At 32.3% G+C, this 20,379-nt stretch overlaps 2 protein-coding genes across 16 annotated transcripts in view; both read right to left on the bottom strand.

Annotated features, from left to right (window-relative positions):
* LOC143222121 (uncharacterized) overlaps positions 1-5,478 on the bottom strand; it is a 42,053-nt gene extending 36,575 nt beyond the window's left edge. The window contains exons 1-3 of one of the 4 annotated variants that reach the window (XM_076448110.1): positions 5,365-5,478; positions 3,772-3,930; positions 1,328-1,585 (exon numbers count right to left, since the gene is read on the bottom strand). In XM_076448110.1, the coding sequence (XP_076304225.1) occupies positions 1,328-1,542 (215 nt within the window). In that variant the 5' untranslated portion in view covers positions 1,543-1,585; positions 3,772-3,930; positions 5,365-5,478. The other 3 variants (XM_076448109.1, XM_076448111.1, XM_076448107.1) reach the window with 3 other exon arrangements.
* A 9,883-nt stretch (positions 5,479-15,361) lies between these two features.
* The window catches only part of Ts (Thymidylate synthase), a 97,845-nt gene continuing 92,827 nt past the window's right edge, over positions 15,362-20,379 (bottom strand). For all 12 annotated transcript variants that reach the window (XM_076448104.1, XM_076448100.1, XM_076448095.1 and 9 more), the window contains 3 exons: positions 18,911-19,011; positions 18,434-18,580; positions 15,362-15,826 (listed from right to left, as the gene is read on the bottom strand). In XM_076448104.1, coding sequence (XP_076304219.1) covers positions 15,689-15,826; positions 18,434-18,580; positions 18,911-19,011 — 386 coding nt within the window. In that variant the 3' untranslated portion in view covers positions 15,362-15,688. The remainder of the gene's footprint in view (positions 15,827-18,433; positions 18,581-18,910; positions 19,012-20,379) is intronic.

Here is a 20,379-nt window from a genome sequence, read left to right as displayed (position 1 = left end):
AAATTGATGAAACCGATACAATTTTAGAAATCTCCAAATCATTGAATACTTTATGTCTAGAATTAATTACCAAATATTAAGGTTTGATTTGCAGTTTCTCTTTAAAAACTATAGAAATCAGGGGATTTTCACCTTACAAATATACAAGTGATTTAATTATTCCTGAAATAATGTTATTAACACTATTTATCCAGCACAATTAAAAATTGAAAATATTTCAATATCTAATAACAGAAGCACATTACTTAAATTTAGAAATGAAAATAATTATAAGAATATCAATGTAAGTATTTTTGATAAAAGAAAATATTTTGCATTTCCAATTTATGGTTTACTCTCTTTTAATAGTAATGCACCATACCCTTCTGTTATAAGCATAACTTTACAATTATTCAGATATTGTAAATTTTGTAATAAAATACAATATTTTATCAGTGATATTGAAATACTGATACAAAAATTAATAGTTAATGAATTTAAACAAAATCATTAAACAATGCTGTAACAAATATAAGAATGTATTAAATAAATATAAAGAAATTAAAATTAGGAATCTTGATGTATGCACTTCTGAATTAATCCCCAACTTTTTAAATGAAACAAAAGTTCTGAAAACATTTTCACACACAACAAAAACTATTCAACACATGTTTAGAGACACTGATTTTGATCTCTATGATTGTGAGAAATGATTAATTTATCAAAATTATCAGACACGATATTTGATAAAATATGTAACTTAACTAATTTCATTAACCTATGTGCATGAGTGTGAGGTTTGAAAGAACACATACTGCAATCTACAAAGTGCTATTTAATATATATTTGATGTCAGAGTTAATTATTCATTTTATCCATCTTTTAATCATTATGTGTAATTCTTCTAATTCATTTGTAAGTCTTAATCAATTGCTTTTGATGATAAAAAATTCTGAAAGAAAGAAATTGTTTTATGAATTTTTCACAAAGCTACACGAGAGCTATCTGCATTAGCCATCCCTAATTTAACAATGTAAGACCAGAGGGAAGGCAGCTAGTCATCACCACCTGCTGCCAACTTTTGGACTACTCTTTTACAACAAATAGCAAGATTTACATGCACATTATAATTCCCCCATCTCTGAAAAGGCAAGTATGTTTGGTGTGACAGGGAATCGAACATACGACCCTCAGATTGTGAGTCAAGTGCCCTGACGACCTGGCCATGTCGGACTCAAAGGAAAGAAATCAAAGACAGAGGTGACAGATAAGAATTAAAATTTTGATTTATTTAAAATATTTTCTTTTAAAATTATGAAATCAAAACTTAGATACATTTGTCCCTTACCTTGGGGTTTCTGGTACTAATCTATTATTATGGTTTTCCTGCCAATTTTCAGAAGATGAATTTACTTGGGTATGTGACACTGAAAAATTACTATTACTTTCACTGAATTTCTTTTCTTCTGATACGTTTAGGTCTGTGAGGGTGTGCCAATGTGGACTACTCTCATCTTCACTATTTTCAGTATCACTTAATAAAAACGTCGCTGTACACGACATTGTCCTTCTATTCACGTGACTAAGATAAAGCCTTTCACTGGATCTAACTCAAACAAAAAAAAAATCACTCAATCGACATGTCTTTAAGTCACAGTAAACCAATCAGAAATAAGACACTACTTAACAAGATACATCAAAGTTCAATAGAATAAAAAAAGCTGGCTTACATGTAAATTTTGTATAAAAACAGGTATTTCAAAACAGAGAAAAAGAGATTGCATGTATTAATATACTATCATAGAAAGTTCTTAAAGTTAAAGTGGACAGTAAAATTTCCATAATTTGCATTTGGAAATTTAAAAATATCAAACACATTCATGCTTTGTAGTATATATATATATATTACACAAAATCAACAAATATTTAAAAATCTTAAAAACCAGGAATTAAAAAAAACAATGAATATCCTTTACTTACTATCACTTTGCAAAATGTACATTAAATAAAAAGTCTTCCTTATATTTCGTTAAAATATACTGAAATCTTCTCTTAAATTTTAAGAAATGTTAACAGTTTTTAAATTAGTTGTAAATGAGAAAGAAATACAGTTGTGACTTAATATAAGTAGTTTTCAAAATACCCAGAAATTCGTGTACATTGGAACAATTAACCATTCTCTCTATTCCTGAAAAATAGTCAACTAAGTATTCAAGAGCAATGTTTCCACTTGATTGTTTCATCAAGGTAGTTAGCATAAATACTAAGTACTACAACTATCATATGCTGCAAACTGTTACAAGAACTGCATTTTCTTTTTATTTGGGACAAAATTACTGGTGTATTTTTTAGCTATCTGTTTGAAAACACCTTTATTGTTTATTTCAGCAACTCATAGATTTTTGACATTAGTTTGACATTAACTATTGCCCAAGGTGTTCAGAGCACCTAACTTCCACCTTGTAGCACCGACAGTTTAGATTCACACAGATATTCTGTGTGAAATATATTCCAGAAATATAACCATAAATATTAGATTTAAACTGCAAAGTCCTGATGGAAACATTTACTTCAACAATCCTGTTTTCTTCTCAGTTATAATACTGTAGACTGGTTTGACTGATGAAATGAACTGTGCAATTAATATGAATTTCTTTACTGCTGAAAATGTATATGTATGTGAAAGAATATACAATCTGTTTTCAGCTGATTGTTTCAGTCTACAAGGTAGTTTGTATGGGCCAAACTGTCTTGTGTTACAAGCTGTTCTTCATGTAAAGCCTATACTTTTAAAGTTTAACATAAAGTAAGCATAGTTTTATGAGTATACAAAAACTAGCTATCATATCAAATCACATCCTAAGAACCAAATCTCTGTGCAGTGTTTATTTAGTTCAATATGAACAAAATGGTCTCAAAATCATAAAACTGTGAATCTCTGGTGAAGGTAGAGGTAGACATGAATCTGTGAATCTTATAAAAATATGGTAGATATTTACATTTATTGACTAATCACATCACTATGCAACACGTTGAAACTACTGTGCAGATGTGTATTGTAATTATATTTTTCAATACTAAGCAACTTATTTTGATTCAACAATGACTTCTAATACTGGGAAGCTCAAAGTGCTTACACATGAATAAAGACTGTCATCTCAGTTATGTATCAGAATACATTTATAAATAATTCCAGATTTTAAATGTTGTGGTTGGTTAATATTTATAATATTTTAAAATTAAACCTTATTTCAAATATTGTACTCAGCTTCAACCTCCTTGTAGAAAGTGTTTAATTAAGCTGCTGAAAACAACGTAGGAATGTGACAAGTATATCAGTGTATATTTAATGAAACATAGCTTAAACAGTTATACAACTGGAAAGGATGTAGGTTAGATTTAAAAGAGCAAACACCATTGCTGTCAACATTATTATTTCAAAAATACAAGTCCCTAATATTTGTTAAGTCTTAAAACCACCACATCCTACTCTTCTGTATTAAAAAATCTGCAACCATCAAATTCTAACAAAATATATTTTCCAGTTTCACACATTTTCTAAAATTCAAGTATTACAGATATCAGTTTGAATAACATTTGTAAGTTTTTGAGTACTGAATGGTTTCCTTCTTTTCATTATTAAATGCCCTTCTCTTCACAAACACTTCAATATTTTCAAACTTGTATAATAGGGAAGACAAAATAAACCACGTTAAAAAAATACAAAAAACAAACAAGATATCTCTTTTAAAATACTAATATAAAAGGGCAAAAAATGTTCTTGGATCTTACCTCTAAGCTGCTATACATACACTTTACTTTCAAGTAAACACCATGGTTACACACTTGGTCAACATTTCAAACTTTCTCTTTACTCACACACCAAGATCTTCTCACTTAATGACCACTAAATGGATTGGAATTATAACTCATGTTGTGTCTAATTTATATCTGATAAGAAAACAAAAATTACTGTGTAATTTCCACTTCTATACATTTGTCATAAAAAATTCAAATGTTACAGATATTGTTTTGAGTATATTCCCAACATTCTGGACAATGAAAAGTTACTAGCAGGTTGTTTACTTTTTTTTTAATTATTGAATTTGAAAAAATATTCATGCACTTTTTATAAATTTCCCAGAACTTTTATTAATTATGCTTTTCACATTTTAAAATTTTTAAGCCCTATTTCTGGATCATACAAAACACAAAAAAAGGAGATTTAGCCCCATCTTTTTTACACATGCCTACTTGTATAAATTACCCAAAAACATGAATTCATAACGTTTCTGTCACTAGCTTCTCCACTCATATTTTTGTTCAATTTCTTTTGTGCACTTAAAAGGTGGAAAACCACCCCATCTCTGGAACAGATACTGTTATTAATGTAAATCAGGTCATTCGGTTTTAATAAGTTCCTGATAACTTAGCAATACTTGCTTATGTTAAGCTTGGGTTGAAATTTATAAAACCAATGTTTTTATTAATAATACTTGGGCATCTAATTAATTTTAACATAAAAGAAAAACATTTAGTTTAAGTGATAAAAAACAGAAAGAAAGAAAAACTAGTTTCGAACATAAGATTTATAAAGTAACAATGTTCAACCTATTACTTTTAGATTATTCTATGTAATTTGCAATTTGATTACTTCAACTTTTAATATTTAAACGACATACATTTTTCACAGTCTTAGTTGTGTGTTTGAAAAGAACACGGCCTGTACATTTTTCTCAGTTGTCACATACATATAATTCATATTATTTAAATTTAAAATTTATATACTAATGCCTTAGTACTGGTAGGCCTAATGTTTATAATACAATTAAGTATTACTGTTAATAATGTTAGTGTTAGTTAACTTATCCATATTGATTAATTTCTTAATTTAAGATTCAGTAACAATTAACATAAGAAACAATCAGCATACTGATTACGATTATTTTCTTCAATGGTTTGATCAATGCTATATTTTAATTAATTTACTTAAAAAGCGGGAGAAAATAAATACCTTTTACTACAAGTCGCATAAAAACTTCTCAAATTACCAACATAAACTATTTCACCTGGAGACAGTAAAACCGTATTGACATAACGTCACATTAACGTCGAATAAGACGAGACTTCAACTACGAAAAGAACTGGTACTACTTTTAAACAGTGAGAAGAAATTAACATTTACCTTTGGACAGAGCATTCTTTCATTTTGTAACATTTAATTATTACTACTACTAGCTTTGAATCGGATCATATGGAAAAACTTCTCAACATTTTGAATTAAGTAAGTCCCATTAATGAAAAAATTGCCTAATTATTGATAACTGTTATAATTTTCCAATTAAATATGAGAAACGTCATATATACATATAGAAACACACACACCTTTCATTACTGATGAATATACTATATTTATCTAAAGTTCCATAGAACGCGGTTTGGCATGACGTAGTGATGATGTGTGGCACCTAGAAATTTCCTTATTTTTTGAGAGTTTACGTAACGTATACGTGACGTTATGAAGATTCTAAAGATTTGGAAGAGGTGGGACATTGTAATAATATAAAAGATCAGTATAAGTTACAAAAGTCCAGAACCATAAAGTGAAAAAAAAAAGATAAATGCATACGACAAAGTACGTACGAGAGATATTAAGCTGTATGTACAAGGAACTATTATCTCTTATATGTGAGATAATAAATCATGAGTATGAGAAAGTAAATTATGAGGTAATTATTCATATTCTTCATGGTCCGACGTGGCCAAGTAGTTAAGGCACATGACTCGTAATCTCAAGGTCACGGCTGAAGTGCCCGTCACAACAAACATGCTCACCCTTTCAGCCGTATGGACGTTATATGTACAGTCAATCGTACTATTCGTTGGTAAAAGAGAAGCCCAAGACTTTGCTGTGGATGGCGATGACTAACTCCTTTCTCTCTAGTCTTACATTGCTGAATTAGAAACGGCTAGAGCAGATAGCCCTCGTGTAGCTTTGCTCGAAATTCAAAACAAACAAACATATTCTTCATACTGTTTGTATCATATGTTTGTTAGGAATGTAAAAACAGTGCTTACTAATAATATAACTTAAACTGATTATATAAAATTGAAAAAAATGGCACGTGAATTTGAGAGTTTAGCATATTTGTACTTCAACTTAAAATTATAACAAAGAGAAATTTTGGGAATTCTTAGTAACTATCATAGTATATTTCTAAGTCTCAAAACACCACAGAACTCTCCTTTGTACCACACATTTTGAAACACCACAGAACTCTCCTTTGTACCACACATTTTGAAACACCACAGAACTCTCCTTTGTCCACGACAGAACGTTCCTCCCATTTTCCTTGTTTCACAGCACTCTTTTAATATTGATGAAAGTTTTCTTTGAATCTTCCTCATTTTTCATCAATGCTACATGTATCTTTAGAAAAAACCGGGTTTCTTTTCTTCTTTTTTTTTTTTTTGGTAGAATGTCGTTCCCTTACACTTTCAATCAAATCCAACCTTACGAATCTTTAACTTCTTGAACCTATGTCCACCCGTACAAAAAGAAGAGAAAGAATCATAAACACTTTCATCCAGACTATAGACAAATAATCAGAGTATAATAAAAGGAAAATCTACAGAATATAAAATACAGTGTGTGATCATGTAAGTATTGATCACAAAGTTCCAAACAACTTATAGTCAAAGTTTATACTTCTCACATTATATTCTATATTTATTATACTGTTAGCAACTGACTTGGAAACTCGACGAAATAAAATGAATAGTACTGTCAGGGCATCTTTACTGTAGCCCACGAAATTACAAAAAAAAATCAGGCCCGGCATTGCCAAGTGCACTGAGACGTTCAACTCGTAATCCAAGGGTTGCGGGTTCAAATCCCCATCACACCAAACATGCCCGACCTTTCAGCCGTAGGGGCGTTATAATGTTTCGGTCAACCCCACTATTCATTGGTAAAAGAGTAGCCCAAGAGTTGGCGGTGGGTGGTGATGACCCTCTAGTCTTACACTGCTAAATTAGGGACGGCTAGCGCAGATAGCCCTCGAGTAGCTGTGCGTGAAATTTAAAAACAAAAAAATAAAATAAATCTCATTAAAATTTTTATTTCTAATCCTTTCACACGTATTTCATATGTTTATTTTACTAATAATGGTTCTAACCTTTGGAAAATAAAGCTAGGAAAGAATTTGGAGTGGCTCAACAGATATAAAAGAACCATAATACTGTACTATGACAGTGCTTAAATAATTGCTTAGAATTGTCAGTTTAAAATGGTTTTCATAATTTTTGTCATTTATGGACAAACTATACTCTTTATAGCGTCATTCTCCTAAAAAACAAAGATAAGTTCAGTGTACAGCAAAGACCGATGAAGAGATGAAACAAAAGTTGGATGTGTGTTGCGTAGGTTGGTAGGTATTTCATGTTTATTGGCACAAAGCTACTAGGCTATCTGTGCCAAACAAGATGTAGTACATTATAACAGTATATGGAATTGAAGGCAAAAATACGTAAAATAGGTAAAATTAAGACCCGCCAGGAAGACTGAAGCATTAAGTTCAAACTTGCTGTCAGTCACCTGAAGTTGGTCTTTCCAGTCCTGAGTTCAGGTCAAAATAAAAATTAAAATGATTAAAATGTGTAAAAGCAATCATGCTAAAACAGTTTATAGTCTAATAAAAACCTTAAATTAAGTTAAAAAGACTGATGGCTCTTAAAAATGTAAAAACATGAGTGAGGCAGCCAGTATCACCTATTACATTGGCTGATGTCAAAGGCAAATCTACCTTAAAAATATATTTAAAATGGCGTCGTCGTTCTTGGTTGTAATGACAGCATGATAACAAAATATGTACGATTGTGACCTGAGTGCCGCACAGACCACACATTGGTGCATCAGTACCAGATAAAAGGAAGTGGTGAGTTAAGAAACTGTGACCAATGCGTAGCCAAGCCAAAACAACTTCGTCCCTTCGTTCTTTACAGAAACAAGATGGCCAAAGAGCTAAAAAAGGCTTGATTTGAAAAAGCTTATTACTGCATTACTAAATACAGGTCGACTGTCAACTGGTGTATAGTCTTAATAATTGGACCATAGTCCATGTATGGAACAGGGACAGTGGCGATAGAGTCAGAGCAGATGGACTTTGTCGCTTTGTCAGTTAGCTCATTCCCACGAATACCAATATTACCTGGTATCCAAATAAACTGGACAGAGATAGATGATAGAGAGAGATGGGCCAGTTTGTTTTGGATATTGATAAGAATAGGATGGTAACTAACATGGAATGATGTCAGGACCAATAGACAACTGAGTAAATCAGTATATATTGTACAATTCCTATATTGCATAGTTTTAATATGATTCAAGGCAAGAGAAATGGCATACAATTCGGCAGTAAACACAGAAACTTTCGAGGAGATTGTGTGTGCTACAAACGAACTGTAACAAACCATGACAGAGCCTACAGAGTCACCTGATTTTGAACCCTCTGTATATATGCGAATGAATGGATCATTTGAAAGATGTTCAGCAAATAAAGAGTGATATTTCCAATTAGGAGTACCGGCCCTCCTCAGATGACTCAAAGATACGTCAAAATTGGGGACAGTAATTAGTCATGGTGGAAGAGGCTGATCAGTTAACACTGCTTTGCTATTCAAAGATATATCAATTTTTTTCTGATTGTACCCGGATACGAAGACTAAAAGGAACAACGGCAGATTTTCTATTGTAAAAAAGTGTGTCCCACTGAGGATGGAAAACACAATCCCAAGTAGGATGCTGTGGTAAAGAGCAAAGTTTGGAAGCATACATAAGAGACAGTTGCAAATGGCGAATATACAGAGAGGGTTCATGGGACTCTTCATACAAACTTTGGACTGCAGAAGTACGAAAGGCCCCAGTGCAAAGCCGAAGCCCCTGGTGGTGGATAGGATCCAACATTTTTAGCGCTGAAGTTCTGGCAGAACCATAAACCATAGACCCATAGTCAAGTTTTAATCGGATAAGGGTATGATAAATTTAAGCATGGAGTATCGATCAGCTCTCCAGGAGGTGGAAGAAAGAACACGGAAGATGTTCAGTGCTCTTATACACTTGATTGCTTGATATGGCAAATAAGTTTAACTTACAGTCAAATATAAAATCTAAGAACATTGGCTCAGGGATGACAGGAAGTACAACATCATCAATACGAAGCTCTGGATCTGGATGAATATTCCTTTGGCGGTAGAAATGTACACAAACATACTTAGAGAAAGAAAGTTAAAAACCATTTGCTGTGGTCCACATAAGTATATGTGATTGCAGTTTGAAGCTGCTGCTCAATAAACCTCATGTTTGATGAGTTACCTGAGATGTGAAAGTCATCAACAAAAAGACCGTTTGCAACTGTAGGGGGTAGCTGTTTACTGATGGTATTAATCTTTATAATGAAAAGTGTGACACTCAGAACACAGTCCTGAGGGACTCCAAGTTCCTGTGGGAAAAATACAGGAAAGTGTTTAGCCCACACGGACCTGGAATCGTCGGTTCATTAAAAATGCTTAATAAAAAGTGGTAAATTGCCACGTAATCCGTGAGTGAAGGTCTCGCAAGATGCCATATCTCCATGTTCTATCATAAGCTTTCTCTAAATATAAAAAAAAATAGAAACAAGATGTTGTTGCTTCAAAAAGGCTTCTTTGACTCATGTTTCAAGGCAAATTAAGTGGTCTATCTATCGTGAAGTGTTGTCTTCGGAACCCACACTGAGTGGGTGAGAGAAGATTGTTTGATTCAAGGAACTAAACAAGATGAGCATTAATCATCTTCTTCAAGATCTTACTGAGACAACTCGTCAAAGCAATGGGATGGTAATTCGAAGGAATCGTTGGATCCTTTCCAGGTTTAAGAATAGGGAGTACAATAGCTTGACTCAAAGCATCAGAAAAGACATTCTCCTGCCATATCCGGTTAAAGACAGGTAGGATAATAGTAAGAGAGGAAAGGAGAAAGGTGGCGTAGCATCTCATAATGTGTATCATCAGGTCCAACTGATGTATTGCCAGACTGATGAAGCGCAAGTTTAAGTTCCACCAGTGTAAGAGGGCGATTGCAGTCATGGGGATGATCAGTCAAAAATGAAAGAGATAGATGTTCTACTACTGTTTTAATAGCTAAGAAGGAAGGGGATGAGCTTGAAGAGCTAAATATACGAGAAAAACATTCAACAAAAGTATTGGCAATGCTCTGAGCATCAGCAACTTCATGGCAGTTGAATATCAAGATAGAGAAGGGGCAGAAGTATACCATCCACTCACCTTCCGGATCTTGTCCCATATGACTTTTAAACTGGTGTTTGAAGAAATGCTGGACTTATATTTAATCCAAGATTCCTTCTGGCTTTGACGTCTAACTCACTGCGCCTGTACACGGGCGTGCTGAAATGCAATGCAGTTTGAAAGCGTGGGATATCTACGAAATTTATCCCAAGCACGTTTCTGAGCTTTTCATGTTATATAACAAGTAGAATTCCACCAAGGGTGGGGATGCCGTGGATAAAATGTCGAAGTTTTGGAAATGCACTGAGCAGCTACTTGGACAATACAGTTAGTTATTGCTGCTATACAATCATATATCAATGATTTACATAGTGGCAAGATCAAGTTCTGAGAGGGTAGTGAAAGAAGGCCAGTTGGCCTGGTCTAACTTCCACTGAGGCACACGGGTCAGGTGGCACTGACCACGGCCAATCTCTCTTAATATGATAGAAAAATGATACTACCCTGTGGATTGATGTCAACATCCCAAGACAAGCGATGGGGAGCAGATAGAAAGATTTATAGCAGTAAATGACTGACTGGGCTTATGAAAATAAGTGTAAGAGCCAGTATTGAAGAGACAGGTTGTGATTCAGGAGCATATGCTCTTTTGCATGACCTCTCACATCAATACTAGAACCAACCCAGAGGAGATTATGCCCATTAAGATCCCCGAAAATTAAAAAGGGGCTGGCAGTTGCTCAATTAGGGCATCAAGGTCTGAGGGATGATAATTCTTTCCAGTGGTAAGGTACAGAGAGCAAACAGTGATGGTACAACCTAAGGAGATATGGATGGCTACAGCCTCCAAGAGCGTATTCAATGACAAGGACTGGGTGGGTACATGTTGATCAATGAGCAGTGCTACTTCCCCATGTCCTTGTCCTAAACATGATCTATCATTTCGATTTAAGGAGTATTGTCGGATTGTGACTGTATTAGTAGGTTTTTAAAATGTTTCCTGTAAAGAAAGGCATTTGGGATGATAGAAGTCAATCAAATCCTTGATGTCATTCACATTTCATTGAAAACCTCAACAGTTCCACTGGATTAGCATGGGCATTTTTCTGGATGTGTGTTGGAAACTAGATGGGTTGCAATTTCCTTCAGAAATGTTTGCAAAGGTTATGTGTCTCTGTGTTATCATTTTAAATCTGTCAGTGGCGGTGCTGATAAAATGGATCAAAATTTGACCAATGCACTTTCAGAGTGCTTTATAAATGCATTTCAACAAAACAATGCATCTGTGCTTTGTTCTTCAGTCTCAACTTGTCATTGAAGACCAGGATATTCAAGAATGTTCCACTAAACAATCAATGTGTTCATGTTATAACCCTGGTAGATATTTTTTTAGTACGTCAAACTCCTACAGAACTATTATCAAGTATATTATCATACCTTATTGATTGTTAAACCTTCATCAACCATTTCACCAAAGCATCACATACTTAAATATTGAACAATTGAAAGAGAAATGTGAATAAGGATTCAACAAAGACAAAAATGCAAGCTGTTTTTCTCATCATAATCTACATACAGGAGCCACAAGCATGTGACTAGTACATGTTTTTGCACCATCCTGTAGCTTTGATGAAACTGGTCTAATTTCACTTTCACTGGCATCAGTATTCAACAAACTCTCACAGTTCTGTAATGGATGTGACAATACTCAAACTTATACTAAAGTACAATTTAATGTTTACTCATATTCCTCAATCCATCTAAAGTGCCTTTCATCTTTAGTCTGGTGATCTTGGAAAAGGTGGCCATAAACCATGAAGATATGATGCTTTGTAATATAAGTTAAGGCCATTCTTACACCACTGCTATTTTAGCAAGTTCCATGGAGATCTCATCTCTTTTTATAAGATGACTGAAAAATTCCACTTCCTTGTGCATGTTTTCAGTTTCTGATGCCATGGACTCAAACCAGCAACCATCCAACAAGACACAACCACGAAAGATCACACTTCTTCCACATCAGCCCCTTCAGTGTAAGCTACATTAGCTTCTTGAAAATGGTAGGTTTAATTACACAGGTCAAATGGGACAAGTCATCTTTTGTGCTAAATGCAGTTTCATGTATGCTCTCACGATCCAGTTTGACAATCATTTGGCCATTTCCAATAACATAAAACCTTAATAACACAAGAGTAAGAATAAAGAAAAATATATAGACCAGCAGAAAGCTCCAGAGATATCCAGATGTTACATCATCAAAGTTTTATCCTTCCAGTACACTTTTTTCAGTTCAAAATTATTTGGTTAGAACAATGCCCACAAATGATAAATTAAAAGAGATATGTAATGCTATTGTTTATTTAAATACCCAAGTTTGTGAGAATGCAAGTATTTGACTGAACACAATGCAAAAGTACAATCAATATAATTATTTCATATGATGAACCATTATTTGTACTGGATTAACAACTCTCTTTAACTGTTTAAATTCACCTTTCCTTACTTCACAAATAGTTGGGCTTACCCAAAGTAGCTAGCACTGACCATGTTATAGGTTATTCCCATTTAAGCATAAGGAAGGCCATAGCCTATAAATACCACTTGATCTGCTATTGATGGATAATGCTGCCTATATTCTTTAAAAATGTACAGCATCATAACTTGTTCTCTTTGGGTAGAACAGGTTGTACCATGTAATTATTATTGTTTGTTGAATTTTTGTACAAAGCAACTTGTGGGCTGTCTGCACTAAACATCCCTAATTTTGAAGTGGTAAACCTCAGGGAAGGTATCAGATTTTCAGGCTATACTTTAGTGACAAAAATTGGCTTGAACATCACATTATATCACCCCAATGATGAAATGGTGAGCATAACTAACAATCTCCAGATTGCAAGTTCAGTTCTCTAGCCCCCAGACAACATGAAACTTTGTCTTTTCATTCACAGATTGTGTTTTTTGTCATATCTACATATAGCACAATCTCAGGGATGACTTGAAGTTAGAAGTGAAGAAAATACATTGTATGCAAGTCAATTTAGTGTTTCATATTTTCTTTAATTTAGTAAGGTGTACATCTTCACTAAGGTTTTCAAATTGTTTCATATAAACGAATTTAGCTGTGTGTGTATTTTTAACACTATAAACGTTGGATGTTCTAAATTCCTTTTGTTTTAGTTATTTATTGTCCTGCCTCATATAAACAACTGCTGTAAAAAAAAAAAAAAAAAAGAAAAAAAATTGACACAAAATATATGGCAATATTTTCCAATAGTTGGTCAAGAGATATATTTGTATTTTCTATTGAAATAACCAATGATGTAGCAAGTGTCTGCACATCAAAAATAGATTGTACTGTATAGTTTTGTGTATAGTGCTATGCTCAATTAGTACAGAACAGTTTACATTACAAGCAGTTAATCTCAGTACAAAAGATGTCTAATGTTACTGTGCATACATCTTTTCAAAGATGGCAAGGCATGATTATAATTAATTATACTTGTCCTTAGTAGTAGCCCTCTTTCTTTTTTGCTCTGCTTTCTTTATTTTGTTCCTTAGTAATTTTCATGAATTAGAAAAGTACACAATTATAGTATTCCAATCATACTGTTTACAATATCCATATTTGGGAATGGTGAACATTGTTGTTTGAATACTACCATTTTACACTCTGTTTATTGTTCTTCAGTTTTTGTTTAAAACATTATACAAAGATCAGTTTTTAACTTTGCTTATATTGTCTTTAGTCTTTCTCTTTCTATAATCTCAGAAATAATTTTAACTCTGCAAAGCATTTCCTAACATTCATCAAGCTACTGCATTTATCTATAGTGCAATTGGCATACCTGAGAATATCACATATCTGAATTTATAAGAATCAGTTTTGAAAAGGTTATAAATATTTTCTAACTGCTCTCCAAATTCATAAATTACTAAATATTTACATTTCTTTCCCCATTATCATCAGATTCACATGTTATTGTAATATTCAGAGATATATGTTTTCTATCTACTTTATCTATACCGACATTTTTTAAAACTTTTTGTGGTAGCAACATGTGGTCCAGTTAGCTAGTCATCATCACCCACTGCTAGCTCTTAGTCTACTCTTTTACTAATGAATAATGGAATCAACTATCACATTTTAATGCCTCCACAGCTGAAATGGCGAGCATGTTTGGTGAGACAGAGATTTGAACACTCGACTCCCAGACTGAAAGTTAAGCACCCTAATCACCTGGCTTACTTTGTTTTCTTGTTACAAGAAACTTTCTTCACTTGCATTTGTCTAAGATTGACCTTTCTTAATTTCTATTATAAAAAGGTGTCACAACATGAGAACTTTGGTTGTGAGAATAATAAGAAAAGTATTAGATCTAATTTGATAATCAATTGGCTTTTCAAAGCCAGACAGTTATTTAGAATACAACATTTAGTGTTACTCAGAGTTTTGTTCCTTTCAAGTAGGTTCTGTTGACCAGTACTGCTTATACTGTTTTAAGTTTTTCCATAAATTATTTCTCACCTCTGAAGTAAATTACTGCAAGGTACTACCAATTAGGAAATAAAGCTATGAATTAGTTTTCTAACTTTATCACATTAAGAGAAATTTCCAATCTTTAAGATTTAACTGTGGTCAAGCTTAATTAAGTGCTACTTGAAAATAAAATATGTAGTTTAATTCATTGAAATTTATGGAATACATAACTTATAATCACTGCAAAGAAAAATTTTTGTAAACTATTGGAAAATTAAGTAACTTATTGTTTGCTCACCATTAGAGATAGCTGGAAAATATTTATAGAAATATCAATAATGTTGTTTTCTGCTTACCAGCTAATACCAAAAAGCAATAATAATTTATTCTTTCATTGTAGCTTATTATGTGCATTTATTTCACAATGTATACAAGTGTAACTATCTAATACAAAATGCAATATTTTTAACAACAAATTCTCATTGCAAATGTGTCTTTTGTTCCTTAACAAAAATTTCACCTTTCAATATCTTGTTCCTAAAATATGAAATTTTAATGCTACAGAAATATTAGTTTTAATGAAAAACTAAATGATATGACTGAAACAGTGACACATAAAAGTGATTTTTTGGTGTAACAACTTTATATTTTATTTGTACTGGTGTGTATCTATAATGAAATACGAAACAAAAGCTAATTTACAATGTTTAAAGCACATCAAAAATTAATATATAAAAAGAAAAATGGGAATCCTTTAAATAATTTTCATATCAAAACATTAAAAATAAAAAGGTTCAAAGACTAAATATGAGAACCTGAAACATCAACTTAATATGAAGTGAAGCCATAAAAATATTGTTAACACAAAAAATTCTGTATATTCTAGATTATTATCAAGGTCTATGATACACTGAAATAAAACCGAGTTAAAGATAATAGATTAATAAATCAGACAGACATATCCATCTTTATCTTAGGATGAGGATTGTAATCCACCACCTCAAAATCTTCATAATGAAAATCATCAATTCTTTCAACTTGTCTTTTGATGTACAACTTTGGAAAAGGCCGTGGCTTTCGACTCAACTAAAGAAAACAAATATGAAACAGTGAAAGGGAATACTAAGGCAAAACTTTCCCCCCAAAAACATCTAACGTTTGTTTAAAAAACTTCAGAAAACTGTCACACATTTCTTTTCCATTATTTTGTATAAGGATATCTAAAATTTAATTCTTATTATTTTAAAAATTATCGAAACATTTCTAAGTTTTGTGAGACAAGTGAAATATTTAGAAAGAAAAAGATAAGCTTGAAAATGAAATCTTAAACACAGTTGAAAGGATTGAACATTAAATTAACTTTTACACATTTACAAATTAACATTTTATAAACAACACTTAAGTCACACAAAAGTATAATGACCTTTACATGCTACAGAGAGATGACTTGTACTTTGAAAGTAATGCACTACATCAAACATTAATGATATATGAAAAGGTTGGAGACAGAATTAAATTGGGTACTTTTAAACTACTCTGTCTCACTTTCTACCACTAATTTCTTGATAATGAAAATCTCCAAGGCAGTGTTTCTCAATCATTAGTTTGAGGATCTATACCTGTCTTTCAAAAGTACACTGGCAGTCCATGGGATTTCACAAAAACAAACAAAATTCTGACAGAACATTCATATGCAAATTGTAACAATCATTGGTACCAAGATGATTGAAAAAGAGTGTCTAAGGTTTATTCCTTTGTGTGTGCGTGTGTGTGTTTTGGAGGGTTTAAAAGGAAATTAAAGTTAGTTTCTTTATTAATATTTTTTAGTTTTGTGTAACTTGTTCAGCAGTTTAATAAAGATGTATTTATACTTCTTCCTAAGTGTTTAAAGCTGTAACTTTTAAAAAACACAGTTGCAAACATGCATGTAAAAAATGGTATAAATCTGAACACTTCATTTAATTAAATGTTTACTTCCAGAGCAAATCCAAGTTTTGGATCGAGCAAAATGAACACAAGAAAGTGACTACAATTTCTTCATTAAGAAAATATTTCAGGAACTCCAGTGGTGAATGGTTTTTATTCAAATCCAGCTCATGTTTAACTGCAGCTCATGGAACGAAAAGATTACATCAGTTTTCTGTTTAACTACTTTATCTTCACCATTCCCACAATCTCCTTTTCATCTTCTTGTTAGATTTAGATCCAGATCCAGGCATTGTTTTTCAGTTTCCTTGTGCTAACACCAGTACTCTTTATCTTATCTTATTTGTACTTTCACCTGAAGGACTTTCTTCTCTCTCATTTTCACTAGTTCTATCCAAGTGAGAGTTCTCATTTTCAAAAGCACCATCATCAATATTGCTAAGAATAAAGTCATTTTCTGTTTCAAAATCTCATGTAAATTGCCAAAAACATGTCTTTCTTCTATAAAATTACTGCTCAAATTGAGGATATTTCATTAACAGAAGTAGTACTAATTTTGTATCGTATATACAAGTAACTCAAAATTTGGGATTGATTGTTAAACAGAACAAGGCCTACAAGTTGACATACATCAACAACTCATCCAGGTAGGAAAAGGAGCTCACTGATATATCAGCTGCTTAAAGACAAAAAGTTAAGTAGGCATCTTAACTGAATTTTTGTAACACAGGAAACACATAAATTAAATCAAGTGGAAGGTTACTTACCCAATTTGAAAACCATAAGTTTGGTAAACCATAGTTACTCTATAATTCATTCTTTAACTGTTTCCAATGATTTTTCTTAGAGATTAGTGTTCTTTATAAAATAGCTATGTATAAGTTAGCTAATTGATACTTCTAAATAGACCAAAAGCATAAAATCAATTGGGCTCCAATCATTTGATTTCATATGTAGATATGTAAAGTGAGGTTACCACAATCCCAATTTCTTCAGCAACCTGTCTCATGTGGTGGGAAGCTTGTAACATTTTGGTTTTAGAACTTTAATGACTATGAAATTCTCTTTTATTATCTTGGCACCATCAAGAGATACGTCCAGCTTCATTGCAATGGTTCTATGGATAGAAGGGTTCTCTTGTAACCTTAGATTTCATTTCATAGATAAATACATCAATCTTGATTAGCTTTGAATAAGATTCTGGATCTCACCAATGTTCTAAATGCTTTGCAGTGCAGGTTTCTCTGCTTCCGTACAAGACACTAAAGGTTCCCTTTTTTCAAAACATTGTGCCCTTTGGCTTTAAGTTACTTATTAATATTACAGTAAAAAATTCTCTCTTTGAAAAGAGCACTTCATAAAATCCCTCTAATTATAATAAAGTTTTGGAGGCATTTTACAAATTTGACTTTTATGTACAGAACAGAAACTACTCTTATCATACTGCCATAGTTCTGGCTCTATCCTAAGATTTACAGGAAAACAGGAGGTAATTTACATATATCTAAATAATAATAAATAATCCTGTAATTTTTTCTGATGAAATAACATGTCAATTACTTTTGTAATTAGTCAAAATACAATAAATAATTATACATCTTTGACTTTATATTTAAATATTCATTTGCTAGTTGTGAAGCAAACAAAAAATTAACTAAAAATTTACAACAGACATGTCAAGGATATTGTTCATGATGGTGATAAGTAATAAGAAATCCACATAGATTTTTGAATACTAACTTGAGTACATAATTCATATTTAATTACCTGTATTTTCAGAGCATCAATGTGGTTTAAGTAAACATGAGCATCTCCAACAGTATGTACAAAATCTCCTGGCTTCAAACCTGTTATATGAGCAACCATGTATGTCAAAAATGAATAACTGGCAATGTTGAAAGGAACACCAAGACCCTGGAAAATCGAAAATTAAGTTATTATTCTTTCAAAGTATACTTCACCTTCTAACTTCACTTGCTGCATATGTTTTATTCTTTACACACACACATGTATATACAATGATAATTTCCAAGAATACTTCAGTAATAGGTAACACTCACATGAATTTCTTTATTTATAAACAGAAGTTAGTGTTCTTCTGCAAGAAGTATACAAACAAATGAATTATACCATCGGCCCGATCAAATCTTCATTTAGTGATAGATTAACAACATATATTCACATTTTATTTATAATATTTTCTGATAAGTAAATTTGGTGCATTTTAAAAACATCAAATCTTACCATGTCTCCAGATCGTTGATAGAGTTGACAAGACAATTCACCATTGCAAACATAAAACTGTGCTAAACAGTGACATGGAGGCAAAGCCATTTTTCCAAGATCTAGAAATTACAATGACAAAAGTTAACTGTCAAATTTAGAAAGGATAACACTTATAATTCATACTGTTTAAAAAGCCATGAGTTAAAGTTTTCTGATTTGTCTAGAAATTCAGACCTGTTTGATAATTTTGGGGGACAAACAGAAGCAATGGCTTTTGGGAAATTTGAGGGTTCTGATTTCAAAAATGAAAGTTGCAAATTAATGCCCAAGAGGATTTCATAGTAACCCTCTGTTTGATGCCAACTGAAGGTTTTTCTGACTATGATCTAACACCAAAAACACGGTTGTAAGGACAATTTCAGGTTGTCCACTCACAAGTGAACCATTCTAGAATATATTGAACAAGATAAAAAATTTTTGTTCCAATTTGTATCACATCAACCTTTTCTATGGCAAACAAAAACTATACATGTAATGCAGAATAAGTGGTTTGGCAATGGAATGTTCTAGATTCTTTATTCAATGTAATTTTACAGTTGAGTATCTTTAAGTATCTAATTTTTTCTTTGATATTTATTTCATATTTGTGACAATTCATCTACCAGATTTGCTTAAACCAAACCCTCTAAAGGAATATTGTAATGAACCAAAGCTTGTAAACTAGTTATTGTGTCCACCTTTTTACTGACACCAAATGAGGATGCGACTAAACTCCTCACAGTTTTGAAGACAATCACTTATAGTCTGTTATAGTTGAATAATATTATCTATCAAACTTTACCTCTTCTGCTGCCTATCACTTTTTTCTGACTCCATCTCTGAAATTATAAAATTAACTTGCATTCTCAAAGTAACTTGATGCTAAATTTAAATTTCCATGATATATATTATTATGCTCAATCATAAACTGGGTGAAAGGGGATACCAATATCCCAGAACACCCCTTTTGAGGAAAATCCTTTCCTTTAACACTAAATTCCTGCTGTGATAAATCTACCAGGATGTACTTATCATCATTAGGTGACTCTGATGCTTTTGTGCCAGTCTTTGAAGTAACTTTATAAGAATAAAGGAAATAATCCAAATTATTTTATGTTCCATATGAAGATATCATGTTTTGGAACATTAGACCTACTGGCTCATCTCAGCTATTCCATCCTCTGAACTATATTAAAATAATTAAAAAAAAACATCATTAATCACCCATATACTTAGTTTTTACTTAAACTCTCTTAAATTTACTGCCCCTATGATGTCCAAAGGCAATCCATTCCAAAGTCCAACCATTCTGTTACAAAAAATAAGACTTGTCTTAGCTGAAGGTGACTCCTACATTGCCAAAGTGTATACTTGTCCCCTAGTCAAACTAATAAATATGACAAAAAATATGATGCTTTCACACTATCAATTCCTTTACAATTTTAAAT

Source organism: Tachypleus tridentatus, chromosome 8, assembly GCF_004210375.1.
Source record: "Tachypleus tridentatus isolate NWPU-2018 chromosome 8, ASM421037v1, whole genome shotgun sequence".
Lineage (NCBI taxonomy): Eukaryota > Metazoa > Arthropoda > Merostomata > Xiphosura > Limulidae > Tachypleus > Tachypleus tridentatus.
The sequence above is the reverse complement of the archived record's forward strand: the minus strand, read 5'-3'. Positions and strand labels throughout refer to the sequence as shown.